The sequence below is a fragment of the Ruditapes philippinarum genome, unplaced genomic scaffold (genome assembly GCF_026571515.1).
Source record: "Ruditapes philippinarum isolate M1 unplaced genomic scaffold, ASM2657151v2 ctg1566_1_1_1_1, whole genome shotgun sequence".
Taxonomy (NCBI): domain Eukaryota; kingdom Metazoa; phylum Mollusca; class Bivalvia; order Venerida; family Veneridae; genus Ruditapes; species Ruditapes philippinarum.
Window position 1 is genome coordinate 118,541 of NW_026864347.1, and position 25,019 is coordinate 143,559.

General features: G+C 31.2%; 1 protein-coding gene across 1 annotated transcript in view; it reads right to left on the minus strand.

The window, feature by feature from the left end:
• LOC132725287 (C-Maf-inducing protein-like) overlaps positions 1-24,685 on the minus strand; it is a gene marked incomplete at its 5' end in the record, with an annotated part of 55,505 nt that extends 30,820 nt beyond the window's left edge. The window contains 5 exon segments of the mRNA XM_060710384.1: positions 1,859-1,939; positions 14,504-14,611; positions 19,938-20,027; positions 21,396-21,467; positions 24,635-24,685. Of these exon segments, the coding sequence (XP_060566367.1) occupies positions 1,859-1,939; positions 14,504-14,611; positions 19,938-20,027; positions 21,396-21,467; positions 24,635-24,685 (402 nt within the window).
• Positions 24,686-25,019: the final 334 nt, after the last annotated feature.

The window sequence follows — 25,019 nt, forward strand, 5'->3', positions numbered from 1 at the left end:
ACCACCCTGAATATAGTTTTTTTTTCAATCTCAATCTGGACAATTCCATTCATCATTTTTATGGGAACTTTCAAAATAAATACTGACTGGATAGGGAAGAACAAATGATGATTAGACAGCATGGATATACCAGCAGAACTGCACTGGGAGTCCGTCCTTCGGGTAAAATCTACTGCCTAAATTTTCATGAAAAATGAGACAAAATGCTTAAAGCTACTGACCCAAATACATGTTTCTTTATGATTACACCAAGAATCCGCCTTATCATCACCTTATTTGTTAGTTATAAAATATACATCAAAGTTAAAGTTTAAATAAAATCAGTAGGACCACCTAACAGTAACTGTTAATATGAATCGCTTGAGACAAATGTACATAAAGCTGCATATGTCAAGTTTTAGCTCACAAACTAAATTGTGACAATTTAATTTCAATTACAGGGTAATATAGTGCAAAAACCTTAAATAAACTAGCAAAGTACATGATCCATAAAGTTTCATGTACATGCAAGGAACTGTTACATAGTTTTAACTTTGGATGACACTATTTCGATAAAAATACAGTGGAGCCTTGCTAATCCGAACCCTTCTAATCCGGAATCCTTTCTTATCCGCACGAAGTGTCCGGTCCCGATTTTATTCGTTCTATTTTCAATAGTAAAAAACCTTTCGGATCCGGAACCTGTCTACTCCGAATTCCGGACAATTTTTTCAATTTTTGTTCTTATTTTACTCTAAAATTTACCTCTCGGATCCGAACAGATTTTGCCAAATGTCACACCTTCATTCAAAATAACAAATAATCGATCGCACATCTTGCAGGTGTAAACATACACCAAACTGATAAGTGTTATTTCGCTTGATTAATGGGTGAAACGTAAGATATGCGAAGGTGTGAAAATTACACTTAGCTTGCCTCGATATCTTCTATAATTGCTTAATTGATTGTTTTTCGTCAGCTTCTATAAATACTTTGATATAATGCAATAGAAATATCTTTTAATCCCTTGTATTGGATTCAATGATACGTGATTAAGTAATGAAAATTAATGGAAACTGTCAGTGAGTTCGGATAGTCGCTGAATCGGATAAGAGTAAACAACAATTGACAAATGCTGGTACGAATATTTAATCATGTCTCGGCCTCCTGTTTAACATCGTAGGTCAACTTACCCTTGAGGACATAATATTTGTGCTTATTTTTTATTTTAATTTCTTTATTTTTGTATTCACATGTATTAAAATGAACGATAAGAGACTGCGAAAATAAAATATCTAAATTGCAATTTCAACTGCATTCCCGTTTTCTTTCCTTAAACTATTTTGCAAATAACATGAAAAAAAAATGTAAAAAACCTTCTACTTCAGAAACCTTTCTAATCCGGAAACCTTTCTAATCCGAACTTTTCTTCCGGTCCGGACGAGTTCGGATTAGACAGGTTCCACTGTAACACAAATGTAGGAAAATAGCTTTAAATCAGCCCTTCAGCTTTTATTTTCTGTTGGAAAGACAATTATCTGTTGTTTCAAACTATAAGTATTTCAGTAATTTTATTTTGGGAAAGTGCATCATATCACTGTTAACCTATCTTCAAATTAGTGTCCTGAAAGCTATTTATAGCTCATCAGTGACATTTATCAGGAAGCGACTTGTCTGCTTTTACTAATTTAGATATAGAGAGCATACTGGTAGATCAGAGGTATGAAGGGGTTTCCATTTTCCTTACATATTTCATTGTCGGCATCACCTTAGATTTTTGATTTGACAATTATATGAAATGATCGATTTTAAAATTACCATATTAAACATTTAGAAAAGCTGAGGGTTGCTTCAACATTTGGCAGATGTAATGTCTTACCATATTATGTTTGAGAATCCTCTGTACAACAGGGGTGAATAGCTCTATCACAATACTTGATCTGGGACTGTTTTTGCAGTGCTGAAAAAAAAAAGAAAAAAAAGAAAATCAATACAATTATAACAAGAGCCATGTTAGCATGGCCATGCCCCACCGAATGTGTTTGCTCATTGCAATAATGTATATGTAGTAGAGCAGAAGAATTCAATTTAAATAGATCTTTTGGTAATGAAAACTGATGGCTGAAGTAATTACAGATTTGAAACCTATGTGAATATTGATGGCTGAAAATAACAAAGGGCAATAACTGAAAAATAATGCAGGGTAGGTTATCATTCTTGTGTGCTGCACTCCTCCTCAATGAGATCTATCCACCTATGAAGTAACTTCTTAGTTTCAAGTTGATACCTTTTTGAGATAAGTTCCGGACAAAAAGTATGACAATAACTCAAAAATTATGTAGGGTGGAGTTATCATTCTTCTGCACTGCAAACCTCCTGAGTGAGATCTATCCACCCATGAAGTTTCTTGTTGATATCACAAAGGATTTTTGAGTTATGCTCTGGACAAAAAGTTTGAAGCTTAAAATTAAAGCTCAGAATATAAGCTAAAATTTACAAAAGCTATCCTTTCAGTGGATAGAGATAATGATTTTAAATAATTTTAATTGATGTTGCCACATTACTCTATGTGCTCTAATTTCATGACGTCAATGGCAAAATTTTACAATTTAAATTGTTACATTTTTAACGTGCTAAGTGGACATATTTATGTGCTTCCTGTAATGCAGCATATTTTCCTCACAACAAAGTGCATTTCTCACCAAATTTTTATTCATTTTTGATATTTTTTTTTTCTGACATTAACATTCAAATATATAGTTTGGCTACAGAGGAACTAAATTTCGATTACTTCACTGTGAAATTATGTAACTGTGAAATATTCAAAATATAATTTCACTGTGAAATTATCAAAATATAACTTCGCTGTGAAAAAAGCCAAATATAATTTCACTTAGAAAATTGTAATTTCACTGTGAAATTATCAAGAGATATAATTTCACAGTGAAACAAGAAATGTGTCATCATGCCACCGATGCCCCCGCATGCAGCCAAAATTTCAAATGTTATAATATTTAGTTCCATATTTGTTTGCACAAATTTTTTTTTCATTCTAAGTGTTCAAAGCCCTTAAAACTTTTCAATGTTAACACAAACCATTTTATACAATGTTCAAGGCATTGAAATTGTTCAGTCTTAACCTTTTAAAAATAGCATATTTGTAGCCAAAATAATGGCTACATACATTTCCACAAAAGTATGAGTGCTGAAACTGAAAGTTCAAAATTTTTCCAACATTCAGGAAAGATAAGTTTGTCCAAAATCATTGAACCACGACCAAATTGAAACTTAAACTGCTTATTCCTAAGATGTATCTATATTATTTTCAAAGTGAAAGGGACATAACTCTGCCAAAAAGTCATCAAACCATGACCAAATTCCAACTTGACCTGCGCATTCCTTTGACATATTCATATGTCAAATTTGAGTAGTTGGGTAGATAATGAACAGAAACTGTAAATTTCAAATTATTTTCAAAGTGAAAGGAGCATTACTCTGCCAAAAATCAATCATTGAACCATGACCAAATTCGAACTTGGCCTGGGCATTCCAAAAACATATCCATCTGTTAAATTTGAGTTGAATGTGTAATACTGTTGGGGAGATAATAAACGGAAACTAAAAATTTCATATTATTTTTTATGTGAAAGGGGCATAACTCTGCCAAAAATCATCAAACCATGACCAAATTTTAAGTTGACCTACGCATTCCTTTGACGTATCCATATGTAAAGTTTGAGTTGAATGTGTTCTTGCGTTGGGGAGATAATGAACGGAAACTGAAAATTTCATATTATTTTCAAAGTAAAAGGGGCAAAACTCTGCCAAAAATCATCAAACCATGACCAAATTCGTACTTGACCTGTATTTTCTCATGACATATCCATATGTCAAGTTTGAGTTGAATGTTTTATACCATTTGGGAGATAATGAACGGAAACTGAAAATTTCATATTCTTTTCAAAGTAAAAGGGGCATAACTCTGCCAAAAATCATCTAACCATGACCAAATTCTAACTTAACATGTATTTTCTCATGACATATCCATATGTCAATTTTGAGTCAAATGTGTTGTACCGTTGGGGAGATAATGAACGGAAACAGAAAATTTCATATTATTTTCAAAGTAAAAGGGGCATGACTCTGCCAAAAATCATCGAACCATGACCAAATTCGAACTTGACCTGTTTTTCTCATGGCATATCCATGTCAAATTTGAGTTCAATATGTGCAACGGTTATTATGATAATGAACGGAAACTGATGATGAAGGAAGGATGGAAGGATGGAATGATGGAATGACGGAATGACGGAATGACCGAACAGGGTAACACTATATGCCCCTGCCATTATATGGCGGTGGCATAAAAATCAAAATATAATTTCAGTGTGAAATAATCATAATTTATCATACACCCGTGCCAATTTTGCGACTCTGTTAAAATGGTATTGCAGGGCCATGCATATATTTTGATGTGATGTCATTAGCGTTACACAAACATAGTATAATGACCCGCTAAATGTTAGCGTTATACTATAGACACATCAATGAAAAATTTCTATTTTTGACTATTTTCGGTATGTGATAAATAAAATATTAAATTCATGTAAGTTCATTACTGAATTCATTGAACTCGTTGAATAAAATAATATTATGCTTGTCAGAGGCTTGCATAATATAATTGTATTCAACTTGTGCAGTACATTCAGTATTGTTCTTACACTCATTCAATATCCTCTATATAATTTCACTGTGAAATAATCAAAATATACTTTCAATGTGAAATTATCAAAAAATAATTTCATTGTGAAATAATCAAAATAAAGTTTCACTGTGAAATTATCAAAAAATAATTTCACTTAAATAATTAAAATATAATTTTACTGTGAAAAATTTAATAAATCACTGTAAAACTATCAAAATATAATTTCACTGTGATATCATCAAAATATAATTTCACTGTGAAATTATCAAAATATAATAATAATTTAAATATCTATTGAAAAGCTTATAATCAAATAACGATAATCATCTTCCCATTAAATTTCTCCTATAAAGGAAAATATTTTCCATGAAGGAATAATTGAACATAATTATGATAATTATCAGCAAAAATATAGAATCAGGCAAAATTTATGATTACCATGGTAACATAAGAATACATATATTTGCAATGTCATCATAGCATTGTAATTATTCAATGCAGAACTATAATCTGACCTTGTTTCATAACTCAATCAGCTTAAGGCAGCTTCGGTTCACATTTTTGCAAAACAGCCCATGGCTTTTGCATTGGGCTGTTAGTGGCAACAATAAGAAAATTGAGAAATTTTAGTAAACTAAGTATAAAAGCATTCATATTTATCAGCTGATAATACACATTTCCTGTTTTCCCCATAAAATCCATACTTGCCTAATATGATGATAGCGGGATAAAAGAGGAAGGGGAAATGTTAACTTTTTTATGGTCATTGCCATGTAGTCATTTCACGATTACTTTTATGTAAAAAGAAAACCGCAACAAAAACACTAAAACAATGACTCATCAAAAGTGATAATTACATTTTGTCAAATTCTGGCACTTACATTGTAAGTTTGAAGAAAACACTACAAATAACTTGCAAAACACAATGCCACTGCAAAGCATCCTTGAAATTTAATGATAGCTGCCGAAGAATAACATTCTTTTCCAGTTTACAGAAGTAACATATATGGTTTTTATAAAACCCGGAAATATCAAAGTTAATCATAGTCATTACAAGAAAGCAGATATCTAAAATAAATATTTCTTTTCTCCTTAAGGATAATTTTAAAAATCTCTAGAATTCTTTGTATTTCCAGGGTACCACTGCCTTTAAGCAATACAATGAGAGTTTGTTTGTTTGTTATCAAAGGAGGTGTTGTTCCAAGTAAAGAATTAATAAAAGACACCTGCTGATCAAAATAGCTCATATAGAGTTCAAAGGGTCACCACTGGGCTATTTTGACACAACAGGATTTGAAATAATTTTTAAACAATTTAATACTATTTAATGCAAGTCTACAGCATTTCCCATTATTATTATTTTTTTATTGCGTAAAATGACATACAATGAAAATGCTTTTAACTCAAATTGGGCTAAAAAACTAAAATTAATGCTTTTAACTCAATTTGACCTAAGAAACACACAAAATTTCTATTTACAATTGAATTCTTGATGTGATATTTATTTATTATCTGCTTTATACTATTAAGTTCTAAGTGCCAAGTCTGATCTAGGGAGGATTTTTAAATTTTATGTTTTTTGGCTCTAAGACCTCGGTGGAGTTCCTTTAAAGAGTTGGTTCAAGAGCATTCATACTCCTGAGTCAAGGTTGTAACCGTTAACACTGTAAACATGCCAGAAAAGGTTGCTTTTGTTTTACTTTCAATGACATAACTTCTTATAGACTGCAGCCTACACTATATTTCCCAAGACAAGAGCTGTCGGTAGGACAGCACGCTCGACTATTCTAATTATGTAGTAGGGTCCGAAATACATCTTTTTGGTTATTTATCACTTTCTGATGTTTTCATATCTTTGCGCTAATTTTTATTAATGCTGAATACTCTTCTACTTGGAGGTAGAGCGGGAATTTGGTCAGCGTGAGGAAAAGGAGGTCTTTTTGGCGTGGGTTAGATATTTATCTTTAAATGTAGTTAAATGTTGAAGTAATGGATAATTTCTTACATTAAATATATTATGCTGTATTGCTAAATCATTCCTATATTTTAATGTTCACTTATTTTGGCTTTTTATTTAAATTTATACCTTGTAAATGTTTGACATTTTGAGATGGCATTTTTAATGACCGAACTTCTTATTCTTCTTCTAATTTAACTAATATAACTAGTTTCGGATCTCAAGTCTTTAAATGCATAATACTTAATATCTAATTTGTTCCTGTTTAACAGCACCAGTTTTAGTATTGGAGAAGAAAGATATGTGTGATAGAGAGATAAATATAAAGGTTTACAGACTCCTTAAGTTTGGTGAGTAACCTGAGTAATTTGTAAAGATATGTATGATAGAGACGTGTGTTTGATAGGGACGTGTGTAAGTTATGTAATTTGTATTTTGATAACATATCTTATATTTTTGATTAATGAATATGAATGAATTATGATTAAAACGGACCACTGAGCTGTGTATGTTTTATGTAAATAATAATAATATATGTAATAATTAATAATATGATGAACTGAATTGATAATATATATATTCTGTTCATATATGTATATTTATATATTTTCAGAACCATAAATATAAGAGGTCATATAAAATGTCAATTTGATGAATAAATATTTGATTGAAGCAGTGTTGTTTGTATGCTAAACCGTATAGACCAGTCCTGCCACAAATGGAGCCCCCAGTGAGGATAACAACAAGAAGAAAGTAGAAAAGAAGTGAACGAAGAAGTGTAAAACTGTATAATTTCTAACCGCCATATTTGTTTATTTAAATTACATGGTGCCTTAAGTGGTGCTTTTATAAAGAGAAGTTGTGATAAATAATCTTGAACTAGTTCAAAGTATTAATACACTGGATAATATAGTTTATATGACAAGCAATTTTATTGCCATAGATTTTCTACATTGATTAATCAACTCGGACATTGATTCTACACTTTCAAAGATATGACATTACTTATTAAGGAGATTCAGATTGTTTAAAGTTTCAACCCATTAGAATAATATCATTTCTACTTCCGAGAACACTCGCTGTGCTATTTGAGAAGAATCTACAACAGAACTTTATTTGTGAAAATATTTTTATGATTTTTTTAAATTACTACAAATACTGTGACTAAATTTTTATGGTGTTTTATTCTGTTATATTCATCTACAAGACTTTTGTGTATCAGAATTTTCATGAAATATTATTTATTCAGGTGCAAGGATGGAATCGACTGTGATTTAGAGTAATACGTCTGTCATTGTGTACTGTGTTAAAAGTTTTGTCAGTGGTAAACAGCCAGTGGTCCTTAAAGTTGTTCAGTTGTCAATGAGGTGGTGAGTGAAGTTAAGGCATTTTACTTTAATCACTCTTTTGTTTATGTGTATATTAAATATTTATCAAAAAAAGACAAAAATATTGGAAAGACTGTATAATTAGACTCTCCCTAAGGCCTATAACATGAATTTATAAAAAAAAATTAGCCCTTTTGTGAACTTAAAAAATTTAACATTATCAAGGCTCTTTTAATAGTCATAATATTTTTTCTGGTTAGCTTAAAATAGTTAATTTCTAGACATTTGCTAAATTTGCTTTAAGTGCCAGTCTAAATAAAAAAACTTATTTTTGTCTGTTTTCTTTTGCTTAGTACTCATCTGAAAATTGTCTTATTAAGTTGCATTCCTAATTTCTTTTTCCTTTTTTTTCATTGTTTATGTTTAAACTAAATCTTGCAATATTCTTACTTAATAATTTAAATGAAATAGCTATCCTGCCATATATGTTTGTGTAAATATCATTTGTTATCTAGGGAGAGGAACTATATAAGTTTTCTTTCGTTCTAATCCCTTTCAATTTATGTAACAATTATTCACATATAAAATGTAATATATGTAAAATATTGAAATAAATATGTTTAAACTAATTATACAGTATTGGCTTGACAATTCGGAAGGTAATGTCACAAGGGTGTTTTATTGAGTATAATAATACTAATTACCTATGAATACATAAATTTGACAGAAAAGGTACAAAAGCTTGTTATTAAGATGTTTTATCAAGTAAATCACTGCTTTATTATTATGAATGCATAAAATTGTCCCAAAAAAGGCACAAACCCTTCAGTAGTTACTGAGTTAACAGCTTACAAGCAAAACTTTACCATGAACAGCTTACAAGCAAAACTTTACCATGAATTTCTAAGTTGAAAAAGGGGAGAAAAATCAGCCTAAATGCAAGATATAATTATGGATCTTTGTCAGTAATCTACAATTATGACCCTAAATGCATATGTGAAGTTTTAAATAAATATCTTTAATAGTTATTGAGATATGTAAAACTTGCAAGTAAACATTAACCAACAGACTAAGTAGAAAAGGGGAGATGAATCAGCCTCAATGCAAGATAGAGTTATGGAACTTGGTCAGTGACGTACAATTATGACCCTCCAATTATGACCCTAAGTGCATGTGTAAAGTTTCAAGTAAATATCTTTGAAGATCATTAACCTTTCACCAAAATTTGTATGTTTCAAAGGGGCAAATTATTCTGCAAATATTGCAGGCAGAGTTATGCAATTTTGCAAACTGATGTACATTGTTCTTATAAAAAGTATTTTAAATTTCAATTGAATATCTCAAGCAATGATTGAGATATTTGACTTTACAAAAAAACTTTAACCAACATTTTTAAGTTCAAAAGGGGCATAATTCTGTCAATATTGTAGGCAGAGTTATCCAACTTGTCAATCTGATGTACCTTGTTACTATAAATAAGTATTGTAAGTTTCAATTGAATATCTCAAGCAATAATTGAGATATTTGACTTTACAAAAAACTTTAACCAAAATTTCTAAATTAAAAAGGGGCATAATTCTGTCAATATATTATGCAGAGTTATCCAACTTGTCAACCTGATGTACCTTGTTACTATAAATAAGTATTGTAAGTTTCAATTGTCTGAAGTAATAATTGAGATATTTGACTTTACAAAAAACTTTAATCAACGCAGACGCCGACGCGGACGCCGATGCCAGGGCGACTACAATAGCTCTCATATTCTTCGAAAAGTCAATCTAAAAATAAAAATAATTATTTATTGGTCTTTTACTTGCAATTTCTAACAATCCCAATAACATATTAATTTTATTGTACAAATCAATTAATAGACGGTCATGTATATATGATTTCATGCACTTTGGACAAACTAGAGCACAAAAAAAAATTATTCTTTGGGTAGCATGCCCCTAAATCCCCCATGAATTATAGGCCTACACATAAATTTAGACAAAGCTATCTGATTTTTGCATGGAGAAAAAAATAAAACCATCAGACAGACATCCTTCATATTTCATTTCATTATGACATGTTATTTCCTTGAACTATCTCTTTAGCTTTTTACTTCAACAGTTATATAACATCAAACCATGTTTGGCTTGGCTTTACATTCACGTGACAAAATCACTTACGCAACAAGCAGATTTTTTTCTCCCTTGAAGACCAAAGGAAAAACTGACAGTTTTTTTTGTGCTTGCAATGGCTTTAAGACAGATAAACTGATATGAAATACTTTATACTGATTGAATATTATGTTTTTTCTGTCCTGAATCTGTGTGGAATATTTTACAGGCACGTGTATGCCATTATTTGTCATTGGCAACCAAAGTGATCGGTTTTGATACCTGAATTTAAGGACGCATTGATAGTTAACCCATAGCCTGCTGATTTTGTTTCATGGAGGTATCCAGGCCTGAATTTGTTTCATGGAGGTATCCAGGCCTGAATTTGTTTCATGGAGGTATCCAGGCCTGAATTTGTTTCATAGGGGTATCCAGGCCTGAATTTGTTTCATGGGGGTGTCCAGGCCTAAATTTGGAACAGTCCCGTCAACTTTAAAAGGATTTCAATACCACATTTACGCTACCAACAATATAGGGCCTGGTCAGAATGGACAGACATGCAGGTTGCAGGTCTTTTTCTATACTGGTGGCAAAGAGCAATAGTTCACTGTCAACTGCTTGAACATTTCTCAATTCACAATGAGATATTGCTATAATTATATGTTCACTAGTAACAGAGAAAAATCCTGTATAAAGAATTACACAAGGTAACAGTATACAGAAAATTCTCCTGAACATTGTATGAAAGACATTACATCACATCATTAAAATTTCAATCATTTTGGCGATTACTTTTATATTATCAACAATTACATACTGCCTTCCTGCCTTCACAAACAGAAACTAACCTTATCTTTGCAATGAAAATATTTATTATTTAGACTGAGTTAAATAAATAAATATTTTCATTAATTTTCCACTGCAACGCAAATGAAACCTATGACAGAACCAGTGACATAACTTCAGAAGAATCAACCTTTGTATTTAGTATTCCTAACCTATTTGTAAGCCATAACTTTAAGTTTACACGTACATGTGTCACTATACGATCATAGATGGTATCATGCACTTACAAGTGGTAGGTAGTATCACAATAAGAAACCTAGGTTACAATTTTCAACCCCTATTTCTTGTCATTACATAATCTAGAAAGTCATGCTTACGTCAATAACCTAATCAAATGTCTTCTAAATCAATTAAAACCATGCAAAACCTTTCCGCGTATGTGATAATTTTTATAACAATTAATGTTTGATATATTATATAACATTTTGATGTCTCAAAATACATCTCCATCATATACAATAATTTTTATAACAATTAATCTTCAATATATTACATAACATTTGATGTCTCAAAATAGATCTTCATTTATGATCATTTTTAACTATTAATCTTTCTCATATATTAAAGTAGACATTTTTTGTAAAACCATAAAAATGTAGTGTACAGGATTTCACTCGGCAGAAAAATAACAAGAGATGTCAAAAGGACAGCATGCTCAACTTTTCTCAGTGCTTGATAGTGAAAAATGTGTGTGGAAAACTTAGATATTAAAAAAAACACAAAGTTTTCATTCAAAATACATGACATAGTTATGGGTCTTGGACAGTCACCCCGGAAGTTTAAAAAGACCATATTTCATTCAAAAATCATGAATGAAAACCTTAAATCATAACTCTGACGATGTGAAGTAAACTTAAAGGAAATACAATAAGTAATTTTTTGAAATTAATGTTACATACAAATCTTCAACAAGGCATTTTCTAAGTTCACAAACGGCCAAAAATTAATTAAGGGCCATGGATTGTGACATCAAAATTAATTATGATCGAAAAGTCATGCAGTTGTGAAGTGTTTATTAGGAAACCGATTTGCAGTTTTATGTTCCCATCTTTTTAGAGTTGTCAAGTTAAAAAGTCTGCGATTGTGCAACAAATTTATTAAAGCGCTAATGTGTGACTAACTAGAGGTAAAATTGTATCCGACTGTCAATTATATGGTAAGTGCTTTCACTCTTCATGATTTTTTATTAAATTTGCAAAGTTAATTTGGAAAATCTAGTTAATTTAATATAAAGAATCGAATCCTTGAACAAACTAAATATGTTGAAAAATCATAATAGTTTTGTGTTAACATGTACAAACTCCATGAATAAAGTATTATTGATTTAACATTCACTGTGCAATCTTTGCTACAAAGTCATGATAAATAATGCGCTATAAAACAGAATTCCTTTGATGTGAATATCCTTTGATATCAACATCAATTTAAGAACACACTGTCACACAAATGCACATTTATCATAAAAGAAAACCCAGATACATTTCTAATCCTATTGTATTAAAACGTTGTTTTTTTCAGGTTACGGACCAGCTATTTTAACAGAGTTGCGTTAATGGCTTCCTGATCATATCCTGCTTTTAAGGTTTGTTTGGAGCATTTATCAGTCAAACAATTTTGTGTGAAGTTCTTTTATATCTTAAAAATCAGTACATCAATATTAACTTTTATTACTGTTGGAATCTCTTTAAAGAGATTTTGCAACTGCCTTAGCATATAATGTATTTCAAAGTTTTTAGAATGTGTTATTTTGCAATGAATTCAGATAATATGTTCTGTTACCAAGGGCAATAAATTATGACGAAAATAGAGATAATTTTTTCCATTTCCATGCAAGGCCATAAATCAGTCAAAATACATGTTAGAGATAGTGACTTGAAACCTTTATAAAGTGAAGATTTATCTTTATCTAGAAGTTCCGACTGAAAATCTTCAATGATGTTTCATGCACAAGTTTGTTCACAAAGGGCCATAATTTAGTCAAACTTTAGTCATACTAGTTACTGGCCTTAGTGACCAATGGATGGACCCAAGCTAGAAATGAGTATAACACACCTAGGACTGAGTAACAGTTATAAAAGTGCATATTGCATAATGCAACTGCCACTGAGTACTGACATTCAAACAAAAGTTCAAATGGCATAACACAGCCAAAACTTAGTAATGGTAACCAAAAGCTGATTGGCAAGTACAGAGCATGCTGGGTTGTTGTTATTTTTCCTTTGATAAATTTGCTTTCACCTGACATTATTTTGTTATATCAGAATTTCTATACATTATCTCAGTAAAATTAATAGCAAACTCTTTGAAGTCGTTTTAGTCAATTAGTCATTTGTTAATGTTCTTGCTGTGATTTGTCAAACATGTCTCCCCAATACTGGCAGAAAAAAGATAGATCTTTGATAGGATTTTAAATTAATTTAATGTCTGGGGAGATATTTTAGACATTTTTATATGTATTATAAACACCTCAAAAACTTTATCTAAATCACAGCTTTAATCATATCAAACATCATTGCAAATGATTGTTTCAATGAAGATTCAAACATGCACTTTGTCTAGACATAAACTTCCTGCATCAGCATTTATCTTTTGCTGCTATAACCTAGACATAAACTTCCGGCATCAGCATTTATCTTTTGCTGCTATAACCTAGACATAAACTTCCGGCATCGGCATTTATCTTTTGCTGCTATAACCTAGACATAAACTTTCTGCATCAACATTTATCTTTTGCTGCTATAACCTAGACATAAACTTTCTGTATCAGCATTTATCTTTTGCTGTTACAACCTAGACATAAACTTCCTGCATCAGCATTTATCTTTTGCTGTTACAACCTAGACATAAACTTTCTGCATCAGCATTTATCTTTTGCTGTTACAACCTAGACATAAACTTCCTGCATCAGCATTTATCTTTTGCTGTTACAACCTAGAATAAACTTTCTGTATCAGCATTTATCTTTTGCTGTTACAACCTAGACATAAACTTTCTGCATTGCCATTTGTCTTTTGCTGCTATAACCTAGACATAAACTTCCTGCATCAGCATTTATCTTTTGCTGCTATAACCTAGACATAAACTTTCTGTATCAGCATTTATTTTTTGCTGCTACAACCTAGACATAAACTTCCTGCATCAGCATTTATCTTTTGCTGCTATAACCTAGACATAAACTTTCTGTATCAGCATTTATCTTTTGCTGCTATAACCTAGACATAAACTTTCTGCATCAGCATTTATCTTTTGCTGTTACAACCTAGACATAAACTTTCTGCATTGTCATCTATCTTTTGCTGCTATAACCTAGACATAAACTTTCTGCATCAGCATTTATCTTTTGCTGTTATAACCTAGACATAAACTTTCTGTATCAGCATTTATTTTTTGCTGCTACAACCTAGACATAAACTTCCTGCATCAGCATTTATCTTTTGCTGCTATAACCTAGACATAAACTTTCTGTATCAGCATTTATCTTTTGCTGCTATAACCTAGACATAAACTTTCTGTATCAGCATTTATCTTTGACTGTCAGGTGACAGACACATAAACTAAATTCTTCATCATTTAGTGTACTACTCACCTTGCTGAAGAAGTCACAGATTTCTTGTGTAGGGTGATTGTTCTCCAACAGTGGAGCAAGGGCCACAATTATATTCTCGTGTGCGACTTTAGTTATAACATCAGCATTCTGAAATACAAAAAAAAAACAAATTTTAACTTTTTTTATGATGGTAATCAACCCATAAACATATAAAATTGCCCAGAGTGTTATCATGTTCCTCATGAAGTCCATCCTTGAGGAATAAGGAAAAAAGAAATTCCCCGGTCAACTCTCTTTAATTCCTGCAGCCAGCCTCCCTATGTCTGCCAAGGATTTTGTGCATAATTCCTGCAATGTTTTTGACTCAATCAATGCATAGGTTACACTCCCCCTTCATTTATATCTTTTTTTTTCCCTTAAACCTGCATAATTTGCACATCGAAAAAATTGTAACATTGTATCATCTTAAGTATTTAATAGATTATACTAAAATCAAGTATTTAACAGATTGAACTTAATTGAACTTTAATAATTGGATTTTCCTTATAACTGTTTTAACACAGTGGCCAGATCAAATCCCCTGCAAAATGCCATGGGCTACCAGACTACTTTCAGTCATTAATTTTATAATTTTATTTATGGCTTGTTCTTATACACTATGTAAAATGACAGTCACATGTTTGAAACAACATTCTCAAAATTGTTCCAGGATGTAAAATGACAGTCACATGTTTGAAACAACATTCTCAAAATTGTTCCAGGATGTAAAATGACAGTCACATGTTTGAAACAACATTCTCAAAATTGTTCCAGGATGTAAAATGACAGTCACATGTTTGAAACAAAATTCTCAAAATTGATTTGTTTACAAAAATTGTCTGAAGAAAATGTCAAACAAACATACTCTTCCAGGAAAATGTTACTGCACTTCCTTAAGGCTACCATTTTAATTATTTATATCATAGTTATCTCATAACAAAATGCTCTTGCAAGTAAGTTAATATATTAGATTTACATGTATATATTGCTCAGATATTTCCGTGTAAATTTTTTCATCTATTTCAGGAAACAGACATTGAAAGACATTAGACATTTAAAGAATTTATCTCGTCACAACTTTGTGACTGTGTATACATACTGGTACAATAGAATACCTTCATAAATTCCCGATAGTCTTTCATTGTATGACATTTAACTTTGTATTTATTTTTCAATATCTTTGTTAATAAAACTCTTATCTACTTCCTTTTCAGTCATAGCAAATAATGTCTAGAAATAATACATAATGGGGTGAAAATCAAGACTTCTTGTTATAAATAAATCTTCAAAATGGGTCACAGACATCTTATAATGGAATATAGTGATTTTTATCCTTTTTTTTTGGTTATTTTAATTACTAGTACACAAAATCAAAAAAAACAACAACAAACAAATGGTAGGGCTAGGACATGCTTGTCCTTTATTAAAAGAAACAAAATCATTGAAAATTGATGCTGAAAACTTCTTTTTTTAGTTAATATTCTTTTCATTTTGAAACATTCATGAAAATTTAAAAATACAAAAACATTTCTGAATACACTGTAGCCTCGATAACTCGCTCTTCACTATAACGCTAATCTCAGTAGAGCGCTCATAGACCTTGGCTCCCAAAAAAAAAAAAAAAAAAAAAAAAAATCTTCCAAAAAAAAAAAAAAATTTTTTTTTAAGTAGACTAAGATTTATAGCGCGCTATAACGCTTGCTCAATTTGAATGTCAAGTACAATAAACAATTGTTATTAGGACATTTATGAGCGCCAAAGGTGTGAAAAACATGCCCAGGTAAGCGTTTATTTGCTCTTTTGTTGTTTTACCTGTCTTCAAATTGTTTCCAAAATCTCAAATTCATATCATAACTGTGACATTGGCAATCGGTGGTGAGTATAAATAAACTAAAATTCACACACATATCTTTGACATGTAAACCTCGCTGAATTAAATAACCCACAAGCCCAAAATCAATTTAAAATCCTGCACTGTAAATAGAGCGGCCATGACAGGAAGTAATTGGCGTCTGATTTACTAGGGGACACAACTAAAGCTGGACTGTAAATTACAGTGTTATTTACAGTCCAGCTTTAGTTGTGTCCCCTAGTTAATCAAACGTCATTACAGTAATGGCTAACTGTTAGTGTTTACACTACATTCATGATTTTCTTTCGAAAGTTTTTCGTTACTTTTAAATATAATTAGTATTATTGTGAATATAATACATGTTTACATCATTGAATGGCTTTAGAAAAAGATAATGTCGATATTCATTGAACAGTAAGTAAAAAAAATCAGCGTTATATATAATATGTGGTGGGTGGGGTAATGCGGTAATTTCGCAATGAGCGTTCTAATGAGAGCCTCGTTAGAACGCGGTGGTGAGACATTGGACCCCAACATGAGCGATTTAATGAGGCTGAAGTGTATGTTGACATTCCAGTAACTGCTAAGTACACAGTCACTATGTATGGAATTTCCATGACTCAATGTCACTTTTCCAAATATCACAATTCTGTTTATTTTCTGCACCAGAAGTAGTTTTTTTTTACGTCATTCTTATCAATTAATTAATAAAATCATGATCACTTGTTTCTATTTATAGATCAAAATGACATTTATATATTATACATATATAATTTTATTGCTCTGAGCAGAAGGTTTGGTTCTAATAAAAATACCATTTTTGTTACGTAAAATGCGCAAATTTGTTTCAAATAAACACACAATTTCTGAACATTCTGAAAATGCCAATTTTTGTTTTATACAATAATTATATTAATATGATATTAAGGGGGAAAAAAATCCTCTTTTAAGTTTTATTGCTTTTTCTGTCTGTTTTGTTTAATTTTGTTAAGTTAGTTCTGGAGAACAATGCATCATTTTAAAGACTCAAAGACAAATCAGATTTAATTTGTATTTAGTGTGTATTTAAGTTACTAATTTTCATTATTCTTATGGTTTAAAATTTGTCCTGGAACATTTTTCATTTTTGTTACTTTACACATAACCCTGACCATGCAAAATTTGAACAAAAAAAATTCTTCTTAAACTCTGGAACTGTCTTTTACGTATAGGTTAGAGTGCATATTGGGTGTTCTTCGTAAATAAGAAAGCTAAAAAGGAGCGGAGCTTGCGAAGCGACTGTAGCTTTCTTATTTACGAAGAACATCCAATATGCACTCTAACCGGCTTAGTGCTCCGCCCATTTTTTTTCCGCCCAACACACTGCGTGACGTCACACGATAGCCTAAATGTGTATAACCATATTTGGAAGAGGTAGCGGTACACATTTTCGGGTCACGTGTTTTGCATAGCTTATTCCCGCATTCTGTCTAGGTAAATCAGACAATATCACGGTGCATATCCATCGGTACCCTCTTTGCGAAATATTCTCAAACGGTACCCTCTTTGAACATACACAGGTCATTCTCTGCTAAAACCAAAAAATGCAGTAAAAATTCATAGTAATAAGGAAAGGAGGTATGACACGTAGAAAAGATGTATACCACGGAACACTAGAATGTTTTATTTATGTGCCCGATTTTCATGTACTGCAACTTCACAATAAGCTACAAAAAGTCGACATGTCTTGCCTCGCCCGTCACCTCGACATATTTTTCGGGCTGAAATTGATTATAATATATGCAGCATACATATTTATTATGTTCATATACATATCATCTTTGGACAAATGGCAGTATATTGTCAAAAATAAATGTAAAATTAATAAAAACACCCTACTTTCGGTTTTGCAGCGGCACGGGCTTAATATTTACATAAAAAGTACGAAATATTACATACATACTTTGTTGGAATAAGTGAACTTCTTATTTGGAAATTATATAATGATACTGGTTCCGTAAGTAATAGAACATTTTTACTGTTATTTTGCCTGTTTTCATTTCAATGAACCTCTTTTTTTAATTCTATGTCGTAGTGACGATATACATGTGCGTGTACGGAAAAAACATAATGCATAAATATTGATTAGTAGGAGTAAACTTCAAGATCTCTGCACATGCGTATATTTCACTTTAGCGCTCTTCGAAACTTAGCTCCGCCCACTTGCGTTTTATAATATAAAACGTCCAGTTTATATAAAATCTGTTCTATTAAGATTTGAAACCTGAAAATTTGAAAAATCCTCGTCGGTGATTGGCTTAAAAAAATTGGCGAGCACTAATAAATTTTTAGAAATTTGAAGGACATAAAACTAAATTTAGGGCACAATTTTTTTTATGATATTTTTATTTATTTTTTTTTTTGCACTTAAGGTAGTCTTACTGTAATCAGGGTTTGTACAAACTTTTCCAGGTATGTACGAACCCTGTGCAATGCTTTCCTGCTAAAATATTTCCATGATCAGCCAATATCGTAATAAATTGGTCATTTCCAGAACATTATTTTTCACAATCTTTGGCATTCGATAATTTTCAACTGTTTATAACTGGAATTTAGTACATAGCAATATTAAAGGATGAGTGATTGTAAATAATCTTATGCCCAAGATTTTGGAAAAATATTATTCGTGAAAAAAAACGATTTGCTACGATATTGGCCGATGTTAGAATTTTTTAGGGGGAAAGCATTACAGTAAGACTACCTTTAGACTTTTTCAATAAACAGTCTTATATATTAGTTTTACCTTATTCCTAGGACATAAGTCAAATTTTAGGACAAAATTGGTTTCCACTTAGGACCATTTCAATTAACAGTCCAATTAAGCATGGGATTAATTCTGCAATATGCCAATGTATATCAACATTGTTAATTGGTAATGAAAGAAGTCCTAACACATGGGTCATAAGTTAGGACATTTTTTAGCATTTCCTTTGAAAAAAACATTGACATGGTTTTGATCTCAAGATTTATTCAAGAATAAGGACTTTCCATGAAACACGACCCAATATCAAAATGCTATGAGCATGATAAAATCAGGTTAGATGGCTAATTACAGATTTGCCAATCTTTTTTCTACTGGAACTGCTTAGCTACTGTAGTAATTAATATTGGAATACTTGCAAAGTCACTATATGTTTTTTATTACATGTAAATTCGTACATAATGGAAAAATTCCCAATAATATATACATTCTATACCATGCACAAGCCTGATATCATCATCTATAAGGCTTAAAGAGTTAAATACAATTTTAGGACATTTACCCTGCTAATTATTGATTATTTCCAGCAATTATAGATAATAATCAGGTGCCACTTATTTGTTGTGTTTGAAGTGCCCATATTGTTCCTGTTTTGTCACAAGCAAACTGGGGCTGTCTGCAAATGATACTAAAAATAGCATATTGAAACAAAAATGAAGCTGAGAATTATTTAAGGTCAAAGAGTATTTTCAGAAAATAGGGTTTCTATTAATAAAATTCAATTTTGAAAGTACAATGTCCCTTTTAACCTCAGAAATGTCTGTGTACCGTTAAATACTCACCCTTTGCAGAAGTTCTGAAACAAGATCCAATGGGAACTGATACACGCTAGGGTCTTGTATTGGTGTGTGCAAGGAAACGTCTATCATGTTCTGAAAATAAAATCAATGATATCTCATATAATATCTAAATTTCCAAAAGTGCTTGCGTAAACTGACCAAGAATTCTCACCACACAGGCAAACAGTACATTCAAATATGCAAATTTTGGTGGAAATCAAAAAGCACATTTTTTTCTAAGAAAATTCTATTAAAATAATTACAAAATAATATTATCATAGAAAAAAATAAAGTTTTTTTGTTTTTTTTTCATAAATTTTTTTGCAAGAATTTTGTAGAAATACTGAGAAAAGGATACAAATTCTCGTTTTCTATAATCTAGGCTCAAAGTTTCTGTTACCATAGCAACAATTATATCGTGACAATGAATTAATTGACATGACAATAACAGTTTTCCCTTGACTAGGATTACAGTCATTAATAATAAAGTAACAATCATTATAAACCACTTCATTAATCGCCAATAATGGAATAAGTCATTACCATTTCAGTATAAATGGCAAAATACATGCTTAGTAATATTGCAGTGTTAAGCAAAAAAGGAAACACTGGAAAAGAAAATGCCTTATTCATCATAAAAAACTTGTTTCAAATTAATGAAATTCATAAAAAACACTTGTTAATATAAGTTTATTTGGAAATAATTCAATGAGGCTTCTATCGCCAGAAATATTTTACATTATTTAAGGGGGGCAACATGGTAAGAAATATTTAAAATACATTTAAAGGGGACCACCTTGGCTAGAAATATTTCAAAAATATTTTAAGGGGGCCACTATGACTAGAAATATTTCAAAGATATTTAAAGAGGGCTACTACTACCACTAGGGCCAGAAATTTTTTAAATATATTTAAGGGGGCCACCATGGTAAGAAATATTTCTAATACATTTACGGGAGACGGACCACCATGGCTAGAGATATTTCAAAAATATTGAAAAGAGCCCACCATTGCCAGAAATAATTAAAAAATATTTATGGGGGCCACCATGGTAAGAAATATTTCAAATATATTAAAGGGTCAGGGCACCATTGCTAGAAATATTTCAAAAATATTTAAAGGGGCCACCATGGCCAGAAATATTTAAAACATATTTAAAGGGGCCACCATGGCCAGAAATATTTAAAATATATTTAAAGGGGGCATCCATGGCCAGAAATATTTCAAAACAAGTCATTTGCCTTCAAGCTCATTGAGTCTTCAAATGAAATATTCTGAGCTTAAACTCTTTAGAAATTTATCAAAACAAGGAACCAGTCTGAAAAATAAGACCCTGTCATTATAGTTTTATGCTGGGTCTCGACCAATCAGATCACAGGAATTGTGACAGACTGCTATTTTATCTGAAGTTTTATACATTTTTATAGCTATACTCAAATCTCTTATGGATTTGCACCTCACCTTTATTTCTTTTACCAACACTTCAGGGCGCCTGGCATTTTTCAACAACTTCTCATATTTGTACATGTGTTTCTGTAAATAGAAATATCACATTGATCTTCACAATTTTTTTTTACCATAATTAACATAGATAATGCCACCAACCTTCCTGCGGATAATGCTACCTTCTAGGTAAATCCTTTTTGCACCCGTTGACAGGGGAAAATATGATTAGTTTGTATTAAAAAGTTCATCATAGTCATTATGCCAGTTCAAAACAATCTTTGTATTTAAAGCAGTTGAACAGTACATAAAACTCAGTTAAAACTGTTGTTTTTTTTTCAGTTAAACTACAAACATTGTTTTTATTGTTGTTTTTTGTTGTTGTTAAGACTATAATATACATAACTATGTCAGTAGGACGCAGCACACTCAAATATTCTCAATGCTATGATAGTTAAACAATAGCCTGGATAATGTAGGAAATAACAAAAAGCAGATTTAATTTGAAATACATCACATAATTATTCATCCAAAACGATCTTCACAGAGTCCATAAAAGGCCATATTTCATTCAAAATACATGCTATTGTTATGGGTTTCGGGAACTAAACTTCAGATACAATTCTGAAATCAGAAGTTTAAAATGAATACCATCAATAATGTTGCATAAAACTTAAAATAAAGAATTTTCTGAGTTGACAAAAGTGTCATAAATCAGTCAAACTCCATAATTTAATCCCAATTCAAGTGAATATCTTCAATAGTTTTCAAAGCAAATGTTTCATCTGAACTTTTCTCAATTTTTAACTGACAAAGGACCACTAATCGGCGGCAAAGACATGTATAAAGTTTAAATATCTAACTAAACCACTGATAAGCAATAAACTATAACAAACTTTTTTCAAATAATTATGTACCTGAGCCATTGAAGGACCATAATTTCAACAAATTTTAAAATGCCCATCTAAACCATTGAAGGGCCATAACTTCAACAAATTTTCCATTATCTAACTTAAAACCACTGAATTTAGCTATAACTGACAAAAATTTTCAATAATTGCTTACCTGAACCATTCAAGGACCATAATTTCAACAAATTTTAAAATACCCATCTAAACTATTGAAAGGCCATAACTTTAACAACTTTTCCATCATCTTACTTAACCACTGAATTTAGCAAAAACTCAGACAAAAATTTTCCAATAATTGTGAACCATTGAAGGACCATTATTGCTACAAACATTTCAAATATCTATTCAAACTATATTTGAACAATAATTTCAACGAACTTTCCTTATATATCTTACTGAACATAGTCAAGTTCCAAACCAACTTAATTAACATTATCAACAGTAAATAATATGCTAACTTTCATAGATATTAAAGAATTCAAGAATAATTCTTGTAAGTCTTTGAGGTACAGTTGCAGGTTGAATGTTGAAGAACCCATCTGTCTACAGTCTATGGAATAAAAAGATTCAACCACATATGAATTTATTTAACTTCAATTATCTGACACTCATTCTTTACACATTTTCCTTTCACTCAATTTGATTTCCCCTGAGCACCTGCATAATTAAATTATATAATTTTGTCATCAATAGTTTTATCTATGGGTCAAAAATCTATTCTAAGCTTTTTATATTGAGTTACATGAAAAGTATAGTGTTGCCAACTAATTATTTATCACATACAGCACTTAACATAAATCATACGGGCAATACAGAATTATATTATACCTCATTTGCATACGCCCTTCTATATTTGATATGACGTCACCCGGTCCATAAACCGCATACAGACCGGGGGGCGGTCCATAATTCTTATGAAGACCGTTTAAACGTAACTTTTAAGACATGCGAATTTCACGACGACACAAACAGATAACTGTCAAACTGGCTAGGCAATTCGCCTTTTTATCAGAGACATGTTTATCAAAAGTCATGATTTGTCTTTAATTTAATTATAAATCTTATTTATACAGTTTGTGAAATTCTTAAAGTCCGGGTTTTTTGCCTAGTAAAATTAAAATTTAATTTGATTAACAAAGATGGAATATTAAAGAAGCATGACTTTGCATCGTCGGATACCCACGATTGAAAAATATGTCACATAACTTGCATGTTTATGGCCGTGGGTATCAGACGATGGCTTGTTTCCTGCATCGCATAAAATGATAGAACAAAATCCGACAAGGGTTTGAGATATTTCACACACTGAACAAGTTAAATTATTATTTAAAAGCAAATTATACTAAAAATGACTGCAAACAACCAGGGGATGATAGGATTTAGATTCGGTATAATATAACAAATAAAACATGGCCTTTCGGGCAAAATGCAAGTTTACGGACTGGTTGGTCAGACTGAGGAAGGTATATGTCCCTCAGCTGCGCTTAGGCCATATACCTTCCTCAGTCTGACCAACCAGTCCGTAAACTTGCATATTGCCCTCAAGGTCATGTTTTATTTGTTAAATAATGATGTTTTCAAACAAGTCCAAGACAGCTTTCCCACTTGGATGTGTCTTCTTCCATAAAATCTGTCACAACTAGTTACTGACCTTAAACATCACCTTTAGAGTAAAAAATAATCAAAAGTACTGGAGAAAAAAAAACGAATCCCTCCAGAACTCAAGAAAAGACATTGGCTAAAATGAAAATGGTCCTACTTGGTTTGATCTGTCAATGGACAAATGAAGATATCAGTAAATAAAAGTGCTATAAGAAACAGAGATTGTGACAGAAGAATGGAAGGAAGAAAAACTGGTAACTACATGTATGTCATGCTCTAATGAAAAAATTATGGAAGGCTAAAATTGAATGCTGTCTGATTTTGACTTAATTGGAACTATTGTTATTTCGATCATAAATTAGTAAATGTCTCTTTCACCAAGTTTATAATTACATTAAATTTTCATTTATTTATCATTGAATTAGATAGCATATGGCTAGATATCCCATCAAACAAGACCTGACAAAACCACCAGTGCTATTTCATGAGTTTTCTTTTCCAAATCCAAATGTGACATGAACTCTGAACTACAACATTAGAACCCATTGCCTTAAGGTTCTTGACATCAATATGAAAAAATATTTTAAAATCCGTCCCCGAACAATAAAGTTACAAACCTGCCTATACTGAGATACAAAGACAGACTGATGGATGGACAATTCAAAATCAAGTATTTAGATAATGGTTACCAAAATACCTAGACACAAGTAATATGTACATGTATATGTTTTCAAATGAACATACCTTCCACTGGATGGAGTAAAGCCATTGGTCCCGAAGATGGGAGTTATTTGCCTGAAAATAAATAAAGAAAAGGTTATATAACCATAAAAAATAACATGCCAGAAGGAAAACGAATACATCATCACTATTTGTACTTTTGTCAAACTTTTCTCTAATTAGAACAATTATCAATTTTCATGTCAGGAAGCATTATCTGTACCAGTAATACTTCACATACTATCAAATTCTGAAAACTGGAACCAAAAGTTTTTATTGTTATTTCTTTTATGTGATTGTTGTTTTATAATCTAAAATAATCATGGAATATAAACTTGTCAAATTAAGGTTATTGTAGAAAAAGTATTACAAAATAAGTTTTATCTGTGAACATGACTAATAAAAATAT